We start from the raw sequence: 21,633 nt of genomic DNA on the forward strand, positions 1-21,633 counted from the left end.
CATTATTAACATGGTGCTACAAGGATCACACATACAACTCAGTACCAGAAAGCTGTTAATGGAAAGGTATCAATAATTGTTTTCATGGAAATTAGTTCATGATGAACTGTAGAATCATACTTTTGGAATCTCTGGGTTTATTTGATTCAGTCTACTGGTAATTTATAACTAGAATTTGGTCATTTGGGTACATAATCTCACAGAAGTCATTGCATGATAAACAGGTAAAATAACGCAACTAACTGTCTTCCAGAGTATTTCATGTAAACAATCTCAAGATCCCCTGAAAAAAAATAAAAAACACTAAAAAAGTAAAGTGGACTGAAAAATGTTTTCCAATGAGCAATGTTTTCTTACGATTAGGAGATGGGGCAAAAAAAGATTGTAAATTTAAATGATGTTCACACCAACAAAGCAAATAAAAAACACTTCAAACAATTGTCATATAGCGTTTGCCACACCCACATAATATGTGTGGATTAGCAGAAGAGCAGATAGGATATTATTTTCCAATCTGTCCTATATCTACAGCTGGAATTTTACTGATGGGTTCAAGAACTTCCTGTTATTTTTTTTTTCCCCTGTACTTTTCATAATTAAGCCCTAGTCACTTTCTAAATAAATAACAAAATTGTACACAGTGCTTATGATATAATTAGGATAGTTTCTTACATATACACTTAAAAATACAAAATATAAGTCCTTACCTAATATGCGTATTTGCATAATGGCCCCATGTAGACCAAAAAACATCCACAATGGTTGAGAACAGTCCACGCAGACTTGCATTCCAGTGCTACTGCCATTGTGACTTAAATGTAGTTCACCTTCTGTGTTTATCACAAACCCCAAGATGTCCCCACTCTGAAGAGGAACCAGAACCCTACATACAGCCCAGAACTCCTTTCTGTCAACCAAAGACTCTGGATTATAAGGAAGGTCACTTGGTCTCAAAGTGCTGGGATCACAAGATGTCACACCATAAGATAGAGTCCCAGACCGTGAAGTGTTGGACTTGTTTATCTTGACGAATATGGTTTCATTAATTCGAAGTGGTCTGTTGGTGAACACTAAAGTTCGTTCTTCTCGGGCATGCTCCAGCCTGGCCACAGTTTGATCATCTAACGTTTTGATGTGAGCCCCTCTAAGCTGATGGAATCGTAGATCACTCTCCAGCTGTGATGGGAGCAGATGGGAATGTTGAGAGTTGAGTGAGTTTTGTGGGATAGGACACATGGTGGACATCGACTGAAAGTTTTCTTCTTGCAAGTTCAGGTCGCACAGGCTGACAGACAAGCGGGTATCTTCAGTTTCTCTTCTTAGAGATGGTCGAGGTATTGCAGTAAATGATCTTGGTCGTACACAATCTGGAGGGATGATCTCACTATCTGTACATAAAATAAGACCACAATTATAATCATAAAACTGTTCAAGCTCAACTAAAAAAAAGAGTCCTGCGAAGTCTCTTAATTGGTTTCAGTGTAACCAATTTCAAAATGCTTGTTGAAGCCACACTTCAAATTACCAAATACTACCTAGTTTTAGACACCAAAATCTGCACTATTGGGAAACTTTTATAACAAAATAAGCAAGCTTCTGATATATACAGCATTTTAATGGCTCCTAGTCCCGACACATTTACAAGATACAGTATAGTTATAGAATAACGTGGAGACATATTTTAAATAGGAAATTCACTTCTGAAGGGTGCGACAACCTTTTGGACGATGCATACATTTTTTATTTGTACAACCTACAAGGAAAATCAATGCAAGATTTGCTGTCATTGATACCATACCCCTGCTCTCTTATATTCCTTCATTCCCAATATCACTGACCACTGTTGGAAATGTAAGCAACATTCAGGAATGCGGTTTCATATCTACTGTTCATGCACAAAGATATGCTCCTTTTGATTAGAAAACAAAAATCCCTTTTTCACAATCACCTACACATTGGGGTTGGTTTACTGAAGAGTGCAACATGTGGTACAGCTGTGTATCGTAGTTAGTCAGCTTCTAACTTCAGCTTGTTCAATTAAGCTTTGACAAAAAAAATGGAGGTCGGTTGGTTTATGTGCATCGTTGCGCCAGATTTTGCACTCTCCAATTTTGGTAAATCAGCCCCATTGAGCTTTATTACCATCTAATATGCCCAGGGATGCTAAATGTTTGACCTCACATATATGTTAACCATAAGATACTTGATAGCCTTTCATTGGTGACATGTGCAAGAACCATCTACACAAACTCCACACCATACAAGAGATTATTCTTATAGAAGCTTCACGGGTTGACTAAATAATACGCTTTCTAGTTGGTATCGAGTTTGGGATCAATGGATTCATTTTGAAGACTCTACTTAAGTTACCTTGCAGTCGTCATCCTTCCTCTCTCCATTTCTCCCTGCTGCTTTCTGCTTACTTTTCCCTCTTACCTTCACTTATGTTTGCCTTGCTTTCTTTACTTTCTTTCTTTCACATTTTCTTTTTACTTTCTTTCTTTCACATTCTCTTTTTCCTAAACTTAATTTACTATTGCTTTTTGCAAAATGAATATGGATTTTTAGATATGTTATAAGAATAGTATCAAATGCTTTTGTCTAACACGCTGTCATGTAATTTAGAAGATTTAACTGGCAGGTCTCAAGATCTGGCAGGTCTCACTACTCTATTCATATAGTTACCAGGATCTTTGTTACCCATTTACTTTACCAAAGGTAACCGCTTATAGCAAAATGACAGCCAGACGAGAGCACTGTTGTTCTGAGAGAACATCATATGATGTCCTCCCAAAGCGCACCTCTTGCGTGGTCATGGGATGCTGGCTGTGTCCACCGGCAGATGACGGATCACTGTACCAGCCTGCTGTCGGTACCATGTAATTGCGGTGACTAATCACATGACAAATATATGTAGCACCCTCTAGTTAGGTAGGTGATAGAATGAGTATTTTTCCATAGGGTAGGAAAATTTAGGCAGGCCTAGCTGGTGACTAGGCCTGTTTGATTTTATTCTGGGCTGAGAGTGGCTCAGGGCAGTGCTGGGTGATGCACAGGTAGCATTACTGTCACCTCCCTCTTCTTTCTAGTAGGAGAGGAGGGGTGGAGCTACCTGGGGCATTTTGAGGAGCCTTGACCAATCCCCAACTTGGATTTTCAGGGGGCAGGTCTCCTTAAATACCCAGGTTTCAGCCCAGCTGGGGAGGAGTTGTTGGGTGGAAAAGCTGTAGTGAGAGAGTGTAGAGGCTGTCAGGCACCAGAGAGGCCCCCAATCTGGGGGGGTGACCTTGGGCCGGGGCTCAGGTGTATCCAGGAGGAGAGAATAGATCCCGGGAGAGCGGCACATGAGAGAGCAAGAAGAGGATAGCAGGAGAGAACACTGCTAAAAGATTCCAGGAAGGACAACTGGTCGCAGCCTGGAGGGCTGCTGAGTGAAGCACAGTCGGGAGGACTGGGGAGGCACACTGGAAAGAACTTTGCAGTTTGAAATGGGTACAGAACCAGAGGAGTGGACTGGGGGAAGGGTAGTGGAGAGAGTTCATTGCAGCCATGCTGGCTGTCAGGACCTAAAGAAAGCTATCAGGGATCAATAGCTGGGAAGAGTACAGTTAGCACCAAGAACTTTCTATCTGGTTACACTATAGGGGCCGCGGTCCCTTCCTGCAAAAGGCAATTCACAGAGGCCTGGCCGAGTTAGTGTCAGGCCTAACCATGTGGTACTAGCTAGTCTGGAGGAGTAACAATCTGCAGCAAGTGAAGTGCTCTAGGAGTAAAGAGAAAGAGGTCTTGCGCAAGAGCTGTGCTGGAGAGAAGATAGTAGTCCCAAGCAAGTTGCCCTGAATTATTCTGGGCATCCCATCATTTCCTATTCCCGAAGTTTTATCTCCTCAATAAAATAAAACAAAGCTTATAGACTGGTCTGTGTCTCTGAGTGTCTGAGAGATGGATGCTGGGCTGGGCCGGGTGACAGGTGAACACAACATTTAGCAACTCCGACAGGGGCATGGCTACATGTAAACAATGGATGGCTTCCTGTCATGCCATCCATTGTATACAATTGTGTTGCTAGCTGTGATTGGTCACAGTGATCACATGGTACAGACAGGTCCAATCACAGCATATCTGTACCATGTGATTAGCTTTGGCTAATCACAACAAAAGACACTGACGAGTTTAGTTCGGTAAAAATGGTTGCTTATACCAATGTAATTTACTGGTACAAGCAATCATGTGTAAAAAAGGAAAAATATCCTGTTCACTTCCACAAAGTATTAGAAAAAAAATCCTGAAAAAATATAATTAGGAAAAGGATTACTATTTTATATTTTATTTTGTACATACTCTCCCCAGTCAGTGTCCCTAATCACCACCACACCAGTTATATGTTAATGCTGTACTGCACTGGTGACACTATGTACAACTTGCAAAAACTCGCCTCACCTGTTACTAAATATCTTGGACTGTCTACTTTCCAAAAAGGGGTAATTTGGGGGGATATTTGTACAGTCCTGGCATTTTAGGGCCTCAAGAAATGAGATAGGGTGTCAGTACCTCTGGATTAATAAATTTGTCAATACCATATATATCAATATCAATACCATAGTATATAAACTGATTTAGGTTATTTTCAACAAAGAAAAGTAGCAGAATACATTTTGACCTAAATTTATGAAGAAAGATTATTTGCAAAATTTTATAACAAAGAAAAACACGTTGTTTCCCAAAAAATATTTCGTTTATTAATTTTGCAAAAAAGTAAAAAAAAAAACAGTAGTGATTAAATACCACCAAAAGAAAGCTCTATCTGTATAAAAAAAAATAAAACATTTTTTATGGGTACAGTGTTGCATGACCGTGCCATTCAAAGTGTGACAGCGCTGAAAGCTAAAAAATGGTCTGGGCAGCAATGGGGTAAAAGTGCCCGGTATTAAAGTGGTTAAAAACTTGTAATGTGAAATTTTTTTTGTGTAATCACTTTTTATTGGGCTATAGAAGAAGAAGAAGAAGAAAAAAAAAGAGTAATGCAAATTTTACAACATAAGAATTGTGTCAATCGTTTCAAAGCACAATAAGCAATAAAAAGGCAGAAAGCCTGCCATAATAATAACACTGAAGGAAATACAATAAGCCGTATAGAAGGTGTAACATGTTAACAGAGGTCACCACTCTAGTAGTCACAGTAATTAATTAGCAGACAAAAGGTATATAATTGGCAAGTGAGAGGAAGACCAAAAACAAACGGTAATTAGCTGGTATTTGCAAATGACATTGCATGTAAAGAGAAGGGTCAACCGTATATAACATGAAAATTAATGTATCACTGAGTGCCAGATTACAGTGTGTCACTTATCAGCAGGAAGTGGTGCTTGAGGACTCCGTTCTCGTACTTTGTGATGGGAAGCTATTTGAGGTTAAGAAGGACTATGTATTTCTCCAATGTCACAGAAAGAGGGGCAAGTATGCCCAAGGGCAGGGCAAACAAAATGGCCTAGGTATGATCACTATTTAAAAGAATAGTACATCCAGCTAGGCCGGATGTCTCAGAATTAGTCTTGCTTGTTTCTGGCAGTATAAACCTCCCAGCTTTGTGGCATGTATTTTAATGTGTTAAAGTCTATATAGAACCAACATTTTTGGCTTATTTTTGAATAGCATGGGGAAGGAATAGAATGCCTTTCCCGTTTTAGTGCCGTTGGGAGAGATTTCTTCACTGCTTGTCTTTAAAACAAAGGTTGTCCTCCAAAAAGGAAGTGAGGGGAAATCTCTCTAAAACAGGGGTAGGCAACCTCGGCCTTGCAGCTGTTTTGAAACTACAAGTCCCATGAGACATTGCAAGACCCTGACAATCACAGGCATGACTCCTAGAGGCAAAGACGTAAAAAGATTTTAATGTTTAGTAGGGAAAAGCTAGAACCTTTCCCTGTTGCAAATTTTGTTCAAATGCAAAAAAAAAAAAAAATCTGGGGTTTTGATGCACATTAAGCTCATCTTTGTGTGAGAAATGGCAGCTATTGGGCACCTGTATATTGTATATTTCAATATCTAAAGATTCCTGATTAGCAGAATTGTTGGACTACGAATATTTCTACATTCTGAAGTATGAAGCCTAAGGCCCCATTCACACTTGCATATGGGGCCATTTGTGATTAACTGTGGAGGCTCCAGAGTGGGTACCCTATGATTAGTGGGGAAGAGGAGGCCCCGCTGAAAGCAATGCGAGGCTGACAGCTTCCGAACCTATTCGTGGCTGATCTCATATAATCACTCATGCAGCAATTACCTGCAAATGATCAGCCATTGACTGTCTGGCATCCAGAACCAATCATTCTCAGGGGATCTCAATGTTAGCAACTACATGCAATTGACTGTGAATAGCTTCAGGAGCTGCCAGCTTCAGATTCATTTCCATGGGAATTCCCACCCACAGCTAATCACAGGAAACTCCTGATGGGTCTCCCACAACTAACTTCAAATGGCCCTAGTCACAAGTGTGAATAGGACCTAAATGTTACAATCAGTCAACTTTCACAGCAGTGTGTGTCTGTGAATTTCTTTTTGCAAGAAAAAGTTGCAATTTAGAGTTATATAGCTAGATTCAGAGAGAGTTAGGCCGGCGTATCAGTAGATACGCCGACCTAACTCGGAATCTGCGCCGTCCTAAGTTGAGATACACTTAAACCTATCTAAGATACGACAGCCTGCGCCGCCGTATCTTAGGGTGCAATATTTAGGTGGCCTCTAGGTGGCGCTTCCGTTGAGTTCGGTGTAGAATTTGTAAATGACTAGATACGCCTATTCACGAACGTACGTGCGCCCGTCGCAGTAAAGATACGCCGTTTACGTAAGGCGTTTTCAGGCGTAAAGTTATTCCATCAAATAGCTGGACTAGTCAATGTTAAGTATGGCCGTCGTTCCCGCGTCGAAATTTGAAAATGTTACGTCGCTTGCGTAAGTCGTCCGTGAATAGGGCTGGACGTAATTTACGTTCACGTCGAAACCAATAAGTCCTTGCGGCGTACTTTGGAGCAATGCACACTAGGATATGTACACGGACGGCGCATGCGCCGTTCGTAAAAACGTCAATCACGTCAGGTCACCCACCATTAACATAAAACACACCCCCTCAGCCTAATTTGAATTAGGCGCGCTTACGCCGGCCCCATTTACGATACGCCGCCGTAAGTTAGGAAGCAAGTACTTTGTGAATACAGTACTTGCCTCTCTGACTTAAGGTGGCGTAGCGTAAATACGATACGATACGCCGCCCTAAAGTTGCGGCGGCGTCTCTGAATCCATCTAATCGTTTTTTTGAGAAACTGGGCTATCTTTCAACTGAAATGTGAAACTAGATTCTGGCCTCTAGCACTAGAAATTAACTAGTAAAAGAAGCAGGTATGGTGCATGGTCAATAAAATATTTTCTGTCTAATGTGGAACTTAACATGAACCCTTTGGCAGGGAGACAATAATACAATATAATCTTAAATCTTCAATGTTCTCTTTTTTTACTGTCTGGCAGGATTCATAACCTGAATCTGGGATCATGTGAACTGTTCAAGCTGAGGACATTTGCTTTTAACTAATGACTAAGCAGCAAAGTCACTATAAAGATAACCACTAACCTATCTGAGCCCAAAACTATACATATGGTGAACTACAATACTCATTATTCAGCACTTTAAAGTGGTTGCAAACCTCATTCTTGTAATCTGAATAAAGGACATATCTGTAGTGTTTACTTGTCTATCCAAAGCTCTAATTGTTGTTTCCTCTCTGGTGCTCCATTCCTCTGTTATCAGCATGAGTCACCTCTGACAACTTCTCTGACACATGAGATAACATGAGCTAAAAATTTGTGTCGGGGAGGGTTCTTTAAAGGGAAAAAAGCACTGAGCTGGTCTATATTTAGAATACAGCTCTGCATGTTCCTTCGTTCCTCTGCCTATGTGGAGGGGGTGCCCCTTTCTTCCAATCAGCTCTCACACAGTGTAAGTGCAGTCTCTCTACCCTTCCCTATTTTTAGACAATCTGCACTTTTGAAAGGGTGTAGAAAGGAAAAGGACAGCAGATATACAAGTAAAACTTTTTGTAGGAGGATTTGTTTCATCTCTGTGTATCATCTGGGGCTATTCACTTCACTGGGTATATGTGAGGGCTTATTTCTACTTTAAGCCTTGCACACACGATCAGAAAATCAAATGAAAAATACCACTTGTGAAGCGATCGTACGATAATCGGAGTGTTAGTACACAGCTTTCGAGAGCCAATCACGACTGTTCATCTGAAATTATCCAAAGGGGCAAACACTAAAAATTTTACAATACACATATCAAATTGTACGATTTTAGTTAAATCAGTACAGTTTCCATCTGGAAAAAAAATAAAATAAATCGGAAGAGCAAGACTACGTATGCTCAAAAATTGAAGAATACATTACGATACAATACATGTAAAGCATTTTTTAGAGTGTGCCCCCCAAGTATGTTATTGTACAATACAATACGACATCACTTCCAAAGTTGTATTATGTCGTATGAGAATTTTGGTAAGTTTAGTAAACTATATAGCCTGGCATGCAAAAAAAAAGGGGGAGGGGTGATAATTGTTCAATATTCTCATTGTGTGTACGAAGCTTTAACTACTTGCCGACCTGCCGCCGTCATTCTACGGCAGCAGGTTGGCTCTCCTGCGCGAGAGCCCGTAGCTCTACGTCGGCTCTCTCGCAGGGAACTAAGGGCATGCTTGCCCCCGACTCCCGTGCCGGGCGGGCGCGATCGCCGCCGGGCACACTCGATCGCTCGTTACAGAGCGGGAACCAGGAGCTGTGTGTGTGTAAACACACAGCTCCCGGTCCTGTCAGGGGGGGAAATGCTGATCTTCTGTTCATACAATGTATGAACAGAAGATCAGTGATTTCCCCTAGTGAGGCCACCCCCCCCACAGTAAGAACACACCCAGGGACATACTTAACCCCTTCCCCGCCCCCTAGTGTTAACCCCTTCACTGCCAGTGGCATTTTTATAGCAATCCAATGCATTTTTAAAGCACTGATCGCTATAAAAATGCCAATGGTCCCAAAAATGTGTCAAAAGTGTCCGAAATAATGTCGCAGTACCGAAAAAAAATTGCTGATCGCCACCATTACTAGTAAAAAAAAAAAATATTAAATAAAAATGGCATAAAAATACCCCCTTTTTTGTAAGCGCTATAACTTTTGCGCAAACCAATCAATAAACGCTTAGATATTTTTTTTACGAAAAATATGTAGAAGAATACGTATCGGCCTAAACTGAGGAAAAAAATTTTTTTTTTAATATATATTTTTGGGGGATATTTATTACAGCAAAAAGTAAAAAATATATATTTTTTTCAAAATTGTCGCTCTATTTTTGTTTATAGCGCAAAAACTAAAAACCGCAGATGTGATCAAATACCACCAAAATAAAGCTCTATTTGTGGGGAAAAAAGGACGCCAATTTTGTTTGGGAGACACGTCGCACGACCGCGCAATTGTCAGTTAAAGCGACGCAGTGCCGAATTGCAAAAAGTACTCTGGTCTTTGACCAGCAATATGGTCCGGGGGTTAAGTGGTTAAAGACAGCATAGGCCATGGCACACATTTACAAAGCAGTTTGACATATCTGCAGTCTGCTACCTTCCCTGCTCTCAAATGGGATCCCTTGCATTCTGAGTGTTTGCTGTCCAATGATCCCCTGTATTTATCTCAGTTTTGTTGTGTTTGTTACAGGCAATTTGTAATAAGTTGTTTTCATCAGTGAAAGTGTGATGAAGCAAATGGATAGTGCTCAGATGTTTGGATTAGGGTGGTTAGGTCAAGGTTAGGATTAGTTCCTTGGGTAATACAGTTGTCCATTTGGTGTAATCAATTAATTCTGTGTGTGATTTTTTTTCAAAATGTGGTTAGTTAAGTTTTTGCATTTAATTTTTTTTGGAGTGTGACAAGTGTATTTTTAGTAGGGTTGTCGGGTGCAAAATGTGTTGATTCCCAACCTTTTTTTACCCAGCACAACTCAGACTAGGATGAACCTAAAAATAGGATTTTTTGTACTCACCGTAAAATCCTTTTCTCTATTGTCCATGGACGGACACAGCTCCTTAAATCTTGACAAGTGGGTTATGTTCCTGTTCACAGGAGAGGACTAGGCAGAAACATGTTAGATAATTAAATACATGTTATTTTAACAGAGTTGAACAGCCCCACCCAGGGGGCGGTCCCTCCATACATAACCCTCCTCCCTGCAGTATGCAGCCTCAGTTCGTAACAAGCAGTACAGACCTAAAAAGGAGGGGTGGGTGCTGTGTCCGTCCATGGACAACAGAGAAAAGGATTTTATGGCCAGTACAAAAAAAATTATTTTCTCTTATCGTCCATGGACGAACACAGCTATTTAAATCTTGACAAGTGGGACGTCCTCAAGCAGTGTAAAACATGAGGGGTGGGAACAGTATCAGTAAAACCAATTTAACTTCACCCCAAACAAGCAGAGCTCCTCAACAGAGGAGTTGCAACTTTAACCAGCCGCCTGCAAAACCTTGCGGCCGAAAGAAGCATCAGAAGATGCACTCACATCCTAAAACTTGGAAAAAATGTGAATGGACGTCCAATTCGCCCCTTGCACACCTGTGAGACAGACGCAAGATGTCGGAAAACCCAGGAAGCACCATTTGCCCTGGTCAAAAGTGCCGTGACCGGAAAAGGGGGCGCCCGCCCCCTAAGAGCATGGGCCTGTATGACGGTCTGCCTGATTCACCGAGAAATGGTGGCTGATGAGACCGCCAGGCCCTTTTGTGGACCAGACACCGACACAAAAAGTGCGTCAGACCACCGTAACTGAGCCGTAGCAGACAGGTACACCCGCAAAGCACGTACCACGTCCAAAGTATGTAGCACAACCTCTCTAAGATGCGCCGGCCGAGGACATAAGGATGGAAGAACAATGTCCTCATCCAGGTGAAAGGCCGAAACCACCCTCGGAAGAAAGGAAGGTTGCGGGCGCAACACCGCCTTAGCCTTAGGGAGGATCCAGTATGGCGACTTGCAAGACAAGGCCGCCAACTCAAAAAGCCTTCTGACAGAAGTAATGGCCACCAAAAAGGCCACCTACTGAGAAAGTTCCAAGAGAGGAATCTCTGATGTTTTTTAAAAGGAAGGTTCCTGAAGAACCAAGAGCACAAGAGTCAAAACTCATGGGAGAAGAGGTGGGTCAAGAGGGGGAAGTTGTAACAGCACTGGAGGAACGGGAGTGAATCACAACTGCGGATACAAGGACCTCAATGCGCTTCTGTATGCGACAACTCAGTATTAGCCCCAGGCGTCACTCCTAGCAACAGGAGTTTGGGAGGTCTCTACATCATCTTCCTGTCACATATAGAAGGGCATTGATTTACTAAGGATGGAAGCATTACAACGTGCGACCTTAGCGATTAAAATATATATTTTAGCTTTAAGGGCTTTATTGCAATACACCTCTTCATGCGCGTGATTACTGTAAGGAACCCCAGGCGTCGCTCCTGGCAACAGGAGTTTGGAGGTTCTCTACTTAATATCACCTGCAGCATGCAAGGGTGTATTAGGTTACTAAGGGAGATGCCACGAAATAGCATCAACCCTTAGCCAAGAAAAGTATTAAGGAGAACAAGTTCGAACTATTAGGCCGAGGCCTATAAGACATTTGTACTGATGCCAAGCTCGTATTATATGAGAGTTGTAGTAACAACGTGGGTACTTGTATACTGCATGTACTATAGTAATATATAGCACCTGCGTATACGTAGTAAAGTAGTTTAGGTAATTACAGTAGCTTACTTAATGTAATTAGCTTACTTGAAGTAATTCCTATTGAGACATTAGTATTGTTTGAGAGAGGCAGTACAGCTCAGATATGTAGCATGCATAGATGAGGTATTTATAGATGCATATATTAGATAGACATAACTCTGGTATGTTGCAGGTTGCTGAGCTTTTTAGTATTTAGCAAGCAGGATTTGGCATAGTAGTATCTTCCATATACATGTTGATAAGCAGACGGCATATGTAATAGCAGTTGAAACACTCATAGTAGATCTTTTATATGACTATAAATGTAGCAAGGGTTACTTATCCGTTTGTTGCTTCTAATGATAGGAGAGAAGTTCTCATGAAAGAGGATGGTTGCCAAATGTCCTGTAGTTGGTTTGCAGAGAAGAGATCAGCAGCAAAGGAGTAGTGGTTTCCAGGAACGGTGTTGCAGCATAGGGAGCTCAGGATAGGGCTGGTGTAACAGGGCCTCCATGCTGACAAGCTGTAGCTCACTCTAGCACTGCTCCACGACTGACAGACATACGGCGTCGGCTTTTTAGGCAGGAGATCAGGTCTAACATATTGCAGTCGGATTCAAGATAGAGCGCTGTATAAGACGCACTTCCGCGTTCCAGGCTGGAACGCATCACGGCGCCGGGCGATGACGTCATCGCATGAGCGCCGTATGCGTTCCACCGTGGAACACACTACGGCGCTGAATCGCACATAGAGGGAGAGGAGCAGTAGCGCAGCGGCGCTTGTTACAGAAGTATATGACGAACCCTCTGCACAAAAAGGTAGAATGGGCCGCCAAAAGCCACTAGAGATTTGGAAGGCCCGCTGGCATGGGAAATGGGAAGGGAAGAACAGTTCTCTCATACATGGTCCGTATGGTCCGAGTTTAGAAAATCAACTGAGTTCCTTATCTGGGTTAAAGGGAATCTTACCATTGTGTAGCTACGTTGGAGGGACTATAGTTATTGGTGTTTTTTTTTTTTTTCCCCGTCCCCCTTCTCGTTTGTCTCCCCCCCCCCCTTTTCCTTTCCCCCCCCCTTTTCCTTTATTTTTTTTTATTTTTCTCTTTCTCTCTTCTGGTTTGCAATGCCATTTTATTGATACTAGAGACAAAAGTGGAGTATCCTTTTCTCTCCCCCCCCCCTTTTTTTTTCTTCTCTTCCTTTTTTTTCCCTTTTTTCAATCCTCACTCTTTTTCTTGTATTCTTTTTCCTTTTTATGAAGATGATATGCATTGAAGATCCGAAAGAATTAATAATGTATTCAACTAGTAATGGCAGATGGTCATCATTTACGTTTATCTGTTGTGTATAGGGAAAATCCCCATAAGATGAATATAAAGCAATAAAATAAAATTGTAAACAGAAACTGAGGCTGCATACTGCAGGGAGGAGGGTTATGTCCGGAGGGACCGCCCCCTGGGCGGGGCTGTTTATCTCTGTTAAAGTAACATGTATTTAATTATCTAACATGTTTCTGCCTAGTCTTCTCCTGTGAACAGGAACATAACCCACTTGTCAAGATTCAAGGAGCGGTGTCCGTCCATGGACGATAAGAGAAATGGGTTTATGTTGATGGTTATGGAAACAGTAGGGTAGCAGAGGAAGGGGTTGGCTGTAGGAACTTCACAATGCTATACATAAATACTGAGAATACAAAGGAAACAATTTACCTGCTAATGCATCATTACCTAGTTATGCATTATTTTGCAGCATCAGTGGTTCAAGGGAATGTTAACAATGCATGCAAGCTCCACAGTATATAGTATACAGTAGATGTATGTTCTTTAGGGCATTCTTATTTACCAATTACAAGACAGAACAATATCCATGAACCCTTTTTTTTATATATATAAAGCTACAGGCAACCTTTAGAAAATGTTTATTTATGTAAAAGCCAGTATACATGTTAGTTGTAGTAAAAGGAACTGTAAATAGAAGGAAATGTCTCCTGAGTAGACCTATTTATTCATCCTATGACTTCAGTGCTTAATAAAGCGCCTATTTTCTCAGTTTTGGATCCACTGAACTAAATTCTGTACAATAAAATCTATTCTTGTCTGTGAAATGTCAAGACCACACTACAGAAAAATCAACAGCAGTATAAGGACTTCAGCCCATTTTTTATTTTTCCACAAACAAAAATGGATTGCTCAAACAAAAATGCTACAGCACACAATATTTCAAAAACCAGTTTCTCACTAATAGTAAATCTGAGGCAATTACTTATATCACAGATTGTCTGCCTGAAAAACAATGCACCCATTTTTTCACAAACATTGTATTTAGTTCAGAAGACTAAAGACAGGGTTTGACAAATTTGCTTGGAATCTAGGAGCCAGCTAAAAAAGTTGGGAGCCAAAAAACGCACCCCGTCCCGACGAGCTTGCGCGCAGAAGCGAACACATACGTGAGCAGCGCCCGCATATGTAAACGGTGTTCAAACCACACATGTGAGGCATCGGTGCGATTGGTAGAGCGACAGCAATAATTCTAGCCCTAGACCTCCTCTGTAACTCAAAACATGCAACCTGTAGATTTTTTTAAACGTCGCCTATGAAGATTTTAAAGGGTAAAAGTTTGTCGGCATTCCATGAGCGGACGCAATTTGGAAACGTGACATGTTGGGTATGAATTTACTCGGCGTAACATTATCTTTCATAATATTTTAAAAAATGGGGATAACTTTACTGTTGTCTTATTTTTTTATTAAAAAAAGTGTAATTTTTTCCCAAAAAAGTGCGCTTGTAAGACCGCTGCGCAAATACGGCGTGACAGAAAGTATTGCAACGATCGCCATTTTATTCTCTAGGGTGTTAGGATAAAAAATATATATAATGTTTGGGGGTTCTAATTAGAGGGAAGAAGATGGCAGTGAAAATAGTGAAAAATGACATTAGAATTGCTGTTTAACTTGTAATGCTTAACTTGTAATACCAATAGCCACCACCAGATGGCACCAGCTCACACAAGGAAGAGCTGGGGACTTCACAAGGTCGCAAAGCCGCGGGCTCAATTACCGGACATCACAGGCCCCCCGCGATCGAGCGGCGGGGGAGGTGGGGGCCTAGTCCGCCGCGATCCTGGGGAAAAGGCGCTCCGCGGAATAGGCCGAAGCCGCGGCCTCACCTAAAACATCCTGCCCGCAGCGATCCTGGGAAAAGGCCTTTTTTTTGCCCACCTTGCAAGCCAAGTCGCCAGGATGCTATTTCTAGTCGCCATGACGACCTGGCGACCGGGATTTGTCGAGCCCTGGCTTAAGACACATATGAGAAGACAATTGCTAGGAGGATCAGTGTTTAGACAAGATAATAAACTTTTCCTAGTTGCTTCTGCCCTGGTTAGGTAGTGAGGAGATGCTTGTTTGTGCCTCCTCTCTGTCTAAGCTAAACATATATGTTTGGTTTGGGCCAGATTTAGGTAGGAGATACGACGACGTATCTTCAGATACGCCGTCGTATCTCTGAGTGTGCAGCGTCGTATCTATGCGCCTGATTCTTAGAATCAGTTACGCATAGATTTGACTAAGATACGACCGGCGTAAGTCTCTTACGCCGTCGTATCTTAGTTGCATATTTATGCTGCCCGCTAGGTGGCGCTTCCGTAGATTTACGCAAGGAATATGCAAATTAGGTAGATACGCTGATTCAGAAACGTACGTCCGCCCGGCGCATTTTTTTACGTCGTTTACGTTAGGCTTTTTCTTCCGGCGTAAAGTTACCCCTGCTATATGAGGCGTATCCTATGTTAAGTATGGACGTCGTTCCCATGCCGAATTTTGAAAATCTTACGTTGTTTGCGTAAGTCGTCCGTGAATGGGGCTGTGCGTAATTTACGTTCACATCGAAAGCATTGGCTTTTTGCGGGTTAATTTGGAGCATGTGCACTGGGTTACTTTCACAGACGGCGCATGCGCCGTTAGTCAAAAACGTAATTTACGTTGTGGGGTCATGTTTTATTTACATAAAACACGCCCACCTCTTCACAATTTGAATTAGGCGCGATTACGCCGGAAGATTTACGCTACGCCGCCGTAACTTAGGGTGCAGGTTCTTGGTGAATACAGAACCTGCCTCACTAAGTTACGGCGGCGTATAAAAATAAGCCATTCTACATGAATCTACCCCTTTGTATTTAGGATCCTGGCAGCAGACGCAAGTGCCTGAGAGCAGTTTGGTTCACTTCAAGTTAATCACTCAGTCTTTGCTAACGATTATTAAGTAAGTTGCTTGGCTGCTTGAAACTGATATATGTAAATCCCAACAATATACTAGAAAAGTTACAGCGCCATGAGTTAAGACAAATAATTATTTAACCTTGGTGCTGCAAATTTTCTAGTAGTTTGACATTGCTTTCTAATACCCTAGTGCCCAACCTGTTGCCCTTTTGTTTCTCTTATTGTGAAGCCCCTGGGGGCTCCTGCAGACTGTGTTTTGGTGCTTACTTAAACCAGTGAAGGAAAAATATTCTTTAGGACTTGCTTGTAGTAGTTAGATGGCTTAGTTTATTTCACACTATTTTTTGTGTGCTGACTATTCCTTAGAGAAGTGAACTCATCCAAGTGTAAATATTTTATATATTCTTAAGTTTGTGCAAGGATCCTAAAGTACCTATTGGAAATTTTCAAATTATACACATTGCCCTTAACGAAACAGCCACAACTTTCCAAGCTTGGATAGTTTTACTGTTAAAAAGAAAAAAAAACTAAATATTTTTGGAAGATTAGGTTCATGCCATGGTCAGACTTCTCAGCTAAAGAAAGCTGATTTATTCTGAGCAGAAGACACCAGTGCCGCTTCTGCCTTGGAAAAAAGAAATCCGCCCATCTCAATCTGCGAGGCTGTCAAAAACAATCAGATGGGATTGGAGTATCTCATGTCTGGACACTACTCTAAATGGCTGTTAAAAATAGATTTAAAGTACTTTAACAATATTTAACCAGGTTGAACTTCTTGGTCAATTAATACATTTAGAAAAATATTTATCTAGAGGTTACAAAAAATACATTGGAATAACCTCCCCAGCTGTGTATAAAAGATAATAAAAATAGGAATTACCCAATTGCTTGCTGTTCCAATGTGACATAATACCTGTATAATGGAATCTAATGGGGGAAGAGGGCGCTAGTAAAAAATACCTCTAATGGGGTGTTGAAAACGTGATCCCAAATGGTATATGTGGGAAATGTGTATGTGATACACTCTAATGTCTAAACAATTAATATCTCGATTTGACCATATGCAATCACTGTGCTAATATAGCACACACACTGGTGACCTCAGTGAAAGTCCAAAAAAACACTATCCAAATAGTGCGTCTTATTGCGGTACTCAAAACCATATGCAAAATTAAATAAAACAGTCCATGTGTGCTTATTGACAAATCCAAACGATCATTGGAGCATGCAAAAACGGATCTTGAGTGTTGCTACAGCCACCACCATTAATACATTTGCACCCGAAGTGATCTTGCTAAAAGGGAGGCTTACCAAAGGCAGTGGACCCCTTTCATATGAATTGGGTCAGATAAGCTGAACAGGTGTTAGTGCCTGCACACTGATGATAACGTGCAGACTGCAGATTCAATGCCAGTGATGATCAGGATTCCATCCAAAAACATTAACAGAGAGAAAAGCTATAGTGCATTACCGTTTATTTTAAAATCACATAACATAAAAAGCTGATTGGCCCCTTACTTGGAGAGTGCCTGCCCGGCACTAGGACTGCATGCGTCTAACAGGACCCTCAGCTGTGTGGGTTGCTGTGTGAAGATGCACGTTTTTCAATTGCAGCGGCGTGCGGGATCAGCTGGTGTGCTGAGAAAGTGCCAGACTAGCCTCCAATACCTGTATAGGTTCAGCCTGCCACACCATTAAATAATAGCATCCAGTAATGGAACAATTTTAAGGATCAGTGCAGAACATTTCTAAGGGCTTGGGCAAGGGAATGTTTTCCCATACCAGAAGAATAAAACCATAAATGTATGACCACCCACACAGTATTGAGTAGGTCACCCTTCTGTCATCAAAACAGCCCTGACTCATAGAGGCATTGACTTCCCTAGACCTCTGAAGGTATCCTGTGGTATCTGGCACCAAGTCATCAGTAGCAGATCCTTTAAGCCTCTGCCGGCTTGCCTTCTTCCCATATACATCCTGGTGCCATCTCTTCCCCAGGTAAGTGACACACACGCATCTGGCCATCCACATGATGTAACAGAAAAACAGGATTCATCAGACCAGACCACCTTCTTCCATAACTTGGTGGTCCAGTTTTGATGTTCATGTGTCCATTATAGGTGCTTTTGGCTGTAGACACAGGTCAGCATGGGCACCCTGACCAGTCTGTTATGCAGCCCCATATGCAACAAACTACGATGCACTGTATGTTCGGACACCTTTCTATCATAACCAAAATTAACATTTTCAGCAATTTGAGCTACAGTAGTGCTTCTATTTGATCAGAATGGGTCAGCATGAAGCCCCGTACAAACGAGCAGAATGTCGGGTGATATTAGCTGGTTCAAAAAAACGTCCGAAATTCTGCTCGTGTGTATGTCAGTCTGCCCAACAGAAGCTGGCCATTTGGCCGACTTCTGTCAGAAGTGCATGCTGGAAAACCAGCAGTTTACCGACTCCTGATCAGCACTGTCAGCCAATGGCAGAGAGCGCTGATCAAAGGGAGCGCAGCTCAGCTGGGGAGATTGCTGCACTAACCTTGCATTACTACAGTTAGTACAGTGTCTCTGACTGTAGCTGTCAGTTTTTTTTGTGCAACTCTTAGTGTGTATCTGGCTTAAGTTCCCCACGTGCATAAATGAGCCTTGGCCACCCATGACTTTGACAGAGGCTGTTTTTTACACTTTTTGTAAGTCCTTGCCACTGGAGACTGGTAAAATCCCACAGAAGCTGCAGTTTTGTAGTTTCTCTGACCCAGTCATTTACCCATTACAATTTGCCCCTTGACAACGTCGCTCAAATCCTTATGCTTGCCCATTTTTTCTGCTTTCAAGACATTCATTTCAGGGACAACATGTTCACCTGCTGCTCTATATACCCCACCCTCATTCACGTACCATTGTAACAAGATAATTAATGTTATTCACATATATGAGTGAACACTTTTCCTGTAAAATGTAAGTAAATTACTTGAAATGCCTCCATAGCTATCTAAATAATAATTAAAAAAGAAAAATACGTGTGTTTTGGACCGAACCGAACCGTCCGGCTTTCTGTATCTGCTTCCTGGCCAAACTGATAAGAAACGTCTGTGCACACACACACAAAAAGTAAATTCACTGACAGACACAGTTCAATGTGAAATTACTTCTGCTTTTATTATTTCCTGCTTCTTGATTTAGATATGCATGTATATGAATATGTAAGCATGATATTGCGCATTGAAATAGTAATTTCATCATCTTACTTTAACCATTTTTATCATATCCACTACAGGCGCATCATAGGATAATAGGAAAGACAGATGTAAATCTGTGTATGAAATTTGATGTATATAGGAGTAGATGCATGTCACATGCAGCAATTCACGACATACATTTAATCTTCAGCTGATGCAGTTCCTGGCCTCTACAACCTTAATGCATATTCTTGTACTGTGAGGAATATCAGTATCATTAAAACAATTTTTAATGAAGAAGATTAATTAGTAAAACAGAAAAGACTCCATGTACACTGGAATCATCTGTTCTACTCACACAATCTCTGAAACAAGAAGACAAAAGCAGCAAGGCTGCCGCCCATGATGATAAACCTTTTGTTGGCATTTGAGTGGTTTCTAAGAGACAGGCTCCCTGCACCTTTGTCACCATGAAACACACACTTGGACAGCCGTTTCCATGGCTAAACACATATATCATGAGCTTGAGCTTTCCATCCCTTCCTTCCACCTCTCTAAATTTTCCACTGCCATTCAGCAGAGCTGCCTTGTGCTCAGTCTGCGTGAAAGGGACACTTTAATAGACAGGCCTGCAGCATCTGCTCTTTTCACTGTCCTCACACAGGTGTAAACAGAATTCCGCAAAATACAAGGCATAGTATAATTTGTTTAATCTGACATTACATTAAAATGTATTGTTCAGGGAATGCAATTTAAGTATCAATAAAATCACACCCTGTGTAGCCGACCAGGGGTTCCCCACTTGTGATGTGTGAAGACTTACCAATTAATTTCACTGACAGTGATTACTGGCCTCATTTATCAAAGCGCCTGCCATAAAAAAGTGCATAGCACAACAACCAATCCCATTCTGATTTTATTTCTTCATCTATGTTTCCAAAATATCCAACTTTTTAAAACAATAAGGATGGAGTTTGTGTTAATACTTATTGACGGAGGCTGCCGTCTAATCTGTTCACTGGCGTGACGGATGTAGAAATGGAACATCAAGTTCCTGTATCATATGAATAAAACTTTATTCAAGCTAAAGTGTGACCAACAATTTGATCTCAGATGTACCATGACATACACGAGTATTGAAGTATGAGTAATGAGAAAATGTCACAATGTATCTGTATGGGGCAGCTGTTCATTGTATTTACCCGCTAAATGCCCTCCGGTAGCAGACTTTTTGCCTCCCAGCCAAGGTTGCAGAGTAGTCACTTATTAACCTTTTTCATAGATTGATTGAATATTGAATAGACCAAAAAAGTTAGCAGTGTGTACTTTAAAGTGGTTGTAAACCCTTTACAGCCACTTTAACCTACAGGGTAAGCCTAAATAAAGGCTTACCTGTAGGTGCTTGAAATATCTCCTAAACCTCCACGGTTTAGGAGATATTTACAAAAATTAGGGGTGCTGATGTCTACGGCGCATGCGCCGTAGACAATGGCGTAAGCGCACTTTAGCAATGGCGATTGTGTTGTTCCTAAAGGAGGCCGTGCCGTGACCAGCGGCTCCTGGGTGCATGGGAATTGAGCTTAATGAATGAATTTGACTTGGTAATCAGTGTATTGCAGTCACTGTGCAGCAGAGTTCAGAGTAGGAGAAGAAGAAGCAGCAGCACAAGAAGCCCATTAGTTCATGTGATGACAAGCCCATCAGCAGACTGATGAGGGAAGGAGAGTGACAGATGATGCCACTCTGCTACTTCTACTTAAGTGTCCAGTTACAAGCTGGGGGTGGGTCCATGACAGAGGAAGTGGGTTGAATGATGTTGGCTGTCATTCTATTAGGAGGGCCCCTCCTGCACCGATAGAGCCTCCACTTCTGTGGACATTATTTATGAGAACAGGCTCTTATATTTGCAATTAACAAGTAAATATTTCTCCAAGATCTACTCCAGAAACCAACTGTCATCAACTTTAATCTCAAATGTCTTAAGGTTTAACCACTAAGCCTCCTATTTGACTGTCTGCCAAAACACTCTATCTGGTATTGTGGACTGTAAATCGGTGTCTGTTAAAACCTGTTTTTAAAATTAATTTTAAAATAATAGCAGTCTCTTCTACGAAGTAGCCAAAAGCATGCAGACTAAGCTCTCTGGTGGGAAATCATTATCATCAGAGGTTCTCAAAATATAAGATTTTTATTTTCATGGTGGCTCCATGTGAGCTTGGCCAAGTCCCTTCCATTACATAATGTCATAGCCCACCCTGGGTGGGGGTGAGCTCTTGCAATAATGTAATACTTGCGAATTATGGTTCACTTACCCTGCTCCAGTACTAACAATTCAAGGCTTGCCGTTGCAGTCTCGTATTCTGCCGCAGCCATCTAACAAACTTACCCATTCATGATATAATGCCTGCAAATCAACACAGGAGCTGCATTAACCTCAGGCTCCATTGTCAGCATCTTATTCCAGA

The 21,633-nt window shown here is 41.5% G+C and overlaps 1 protein-coding gene across 2 annotated transcripts in view; it reads right to left on the reverse strand.

Annotated features, from left to right (window-relative positions):
* Nucleotides 1–21,633, reverse strand: part of NEURL1 (neuralized E3 ubiquitin protein ligase 1) — a 354,357-nt gene that overhangs the window by 19,711 nt on the left and 313,013 nt on the right. For both annotated transcript variants that reach the window (XM_040361853.1, XM_040361854.1), the window contains exon 4: nt 708–1,388. In XM_040361853.1, the coding sequence (XP_040217787.1) occupies nt 708–1,388 (681 nt within the window). The remainder of the gene's footprint in view (nt 1–707; nt 1,389–21,633) is intronic.

The sequence above is a fragment of the Rana temporaria genome, chromosome 8 (assembly GCF_905171775.1).
Source record: "Rana temporaria chromosome 8, aRanTem1.1, whole genome shotgun sequence".
Classification (NCBI taxonomy): Eukaryota; Metazoa; Chordata; class Amphibia; order Anura; family Ranidae; genus Rana; species Rana temporaria.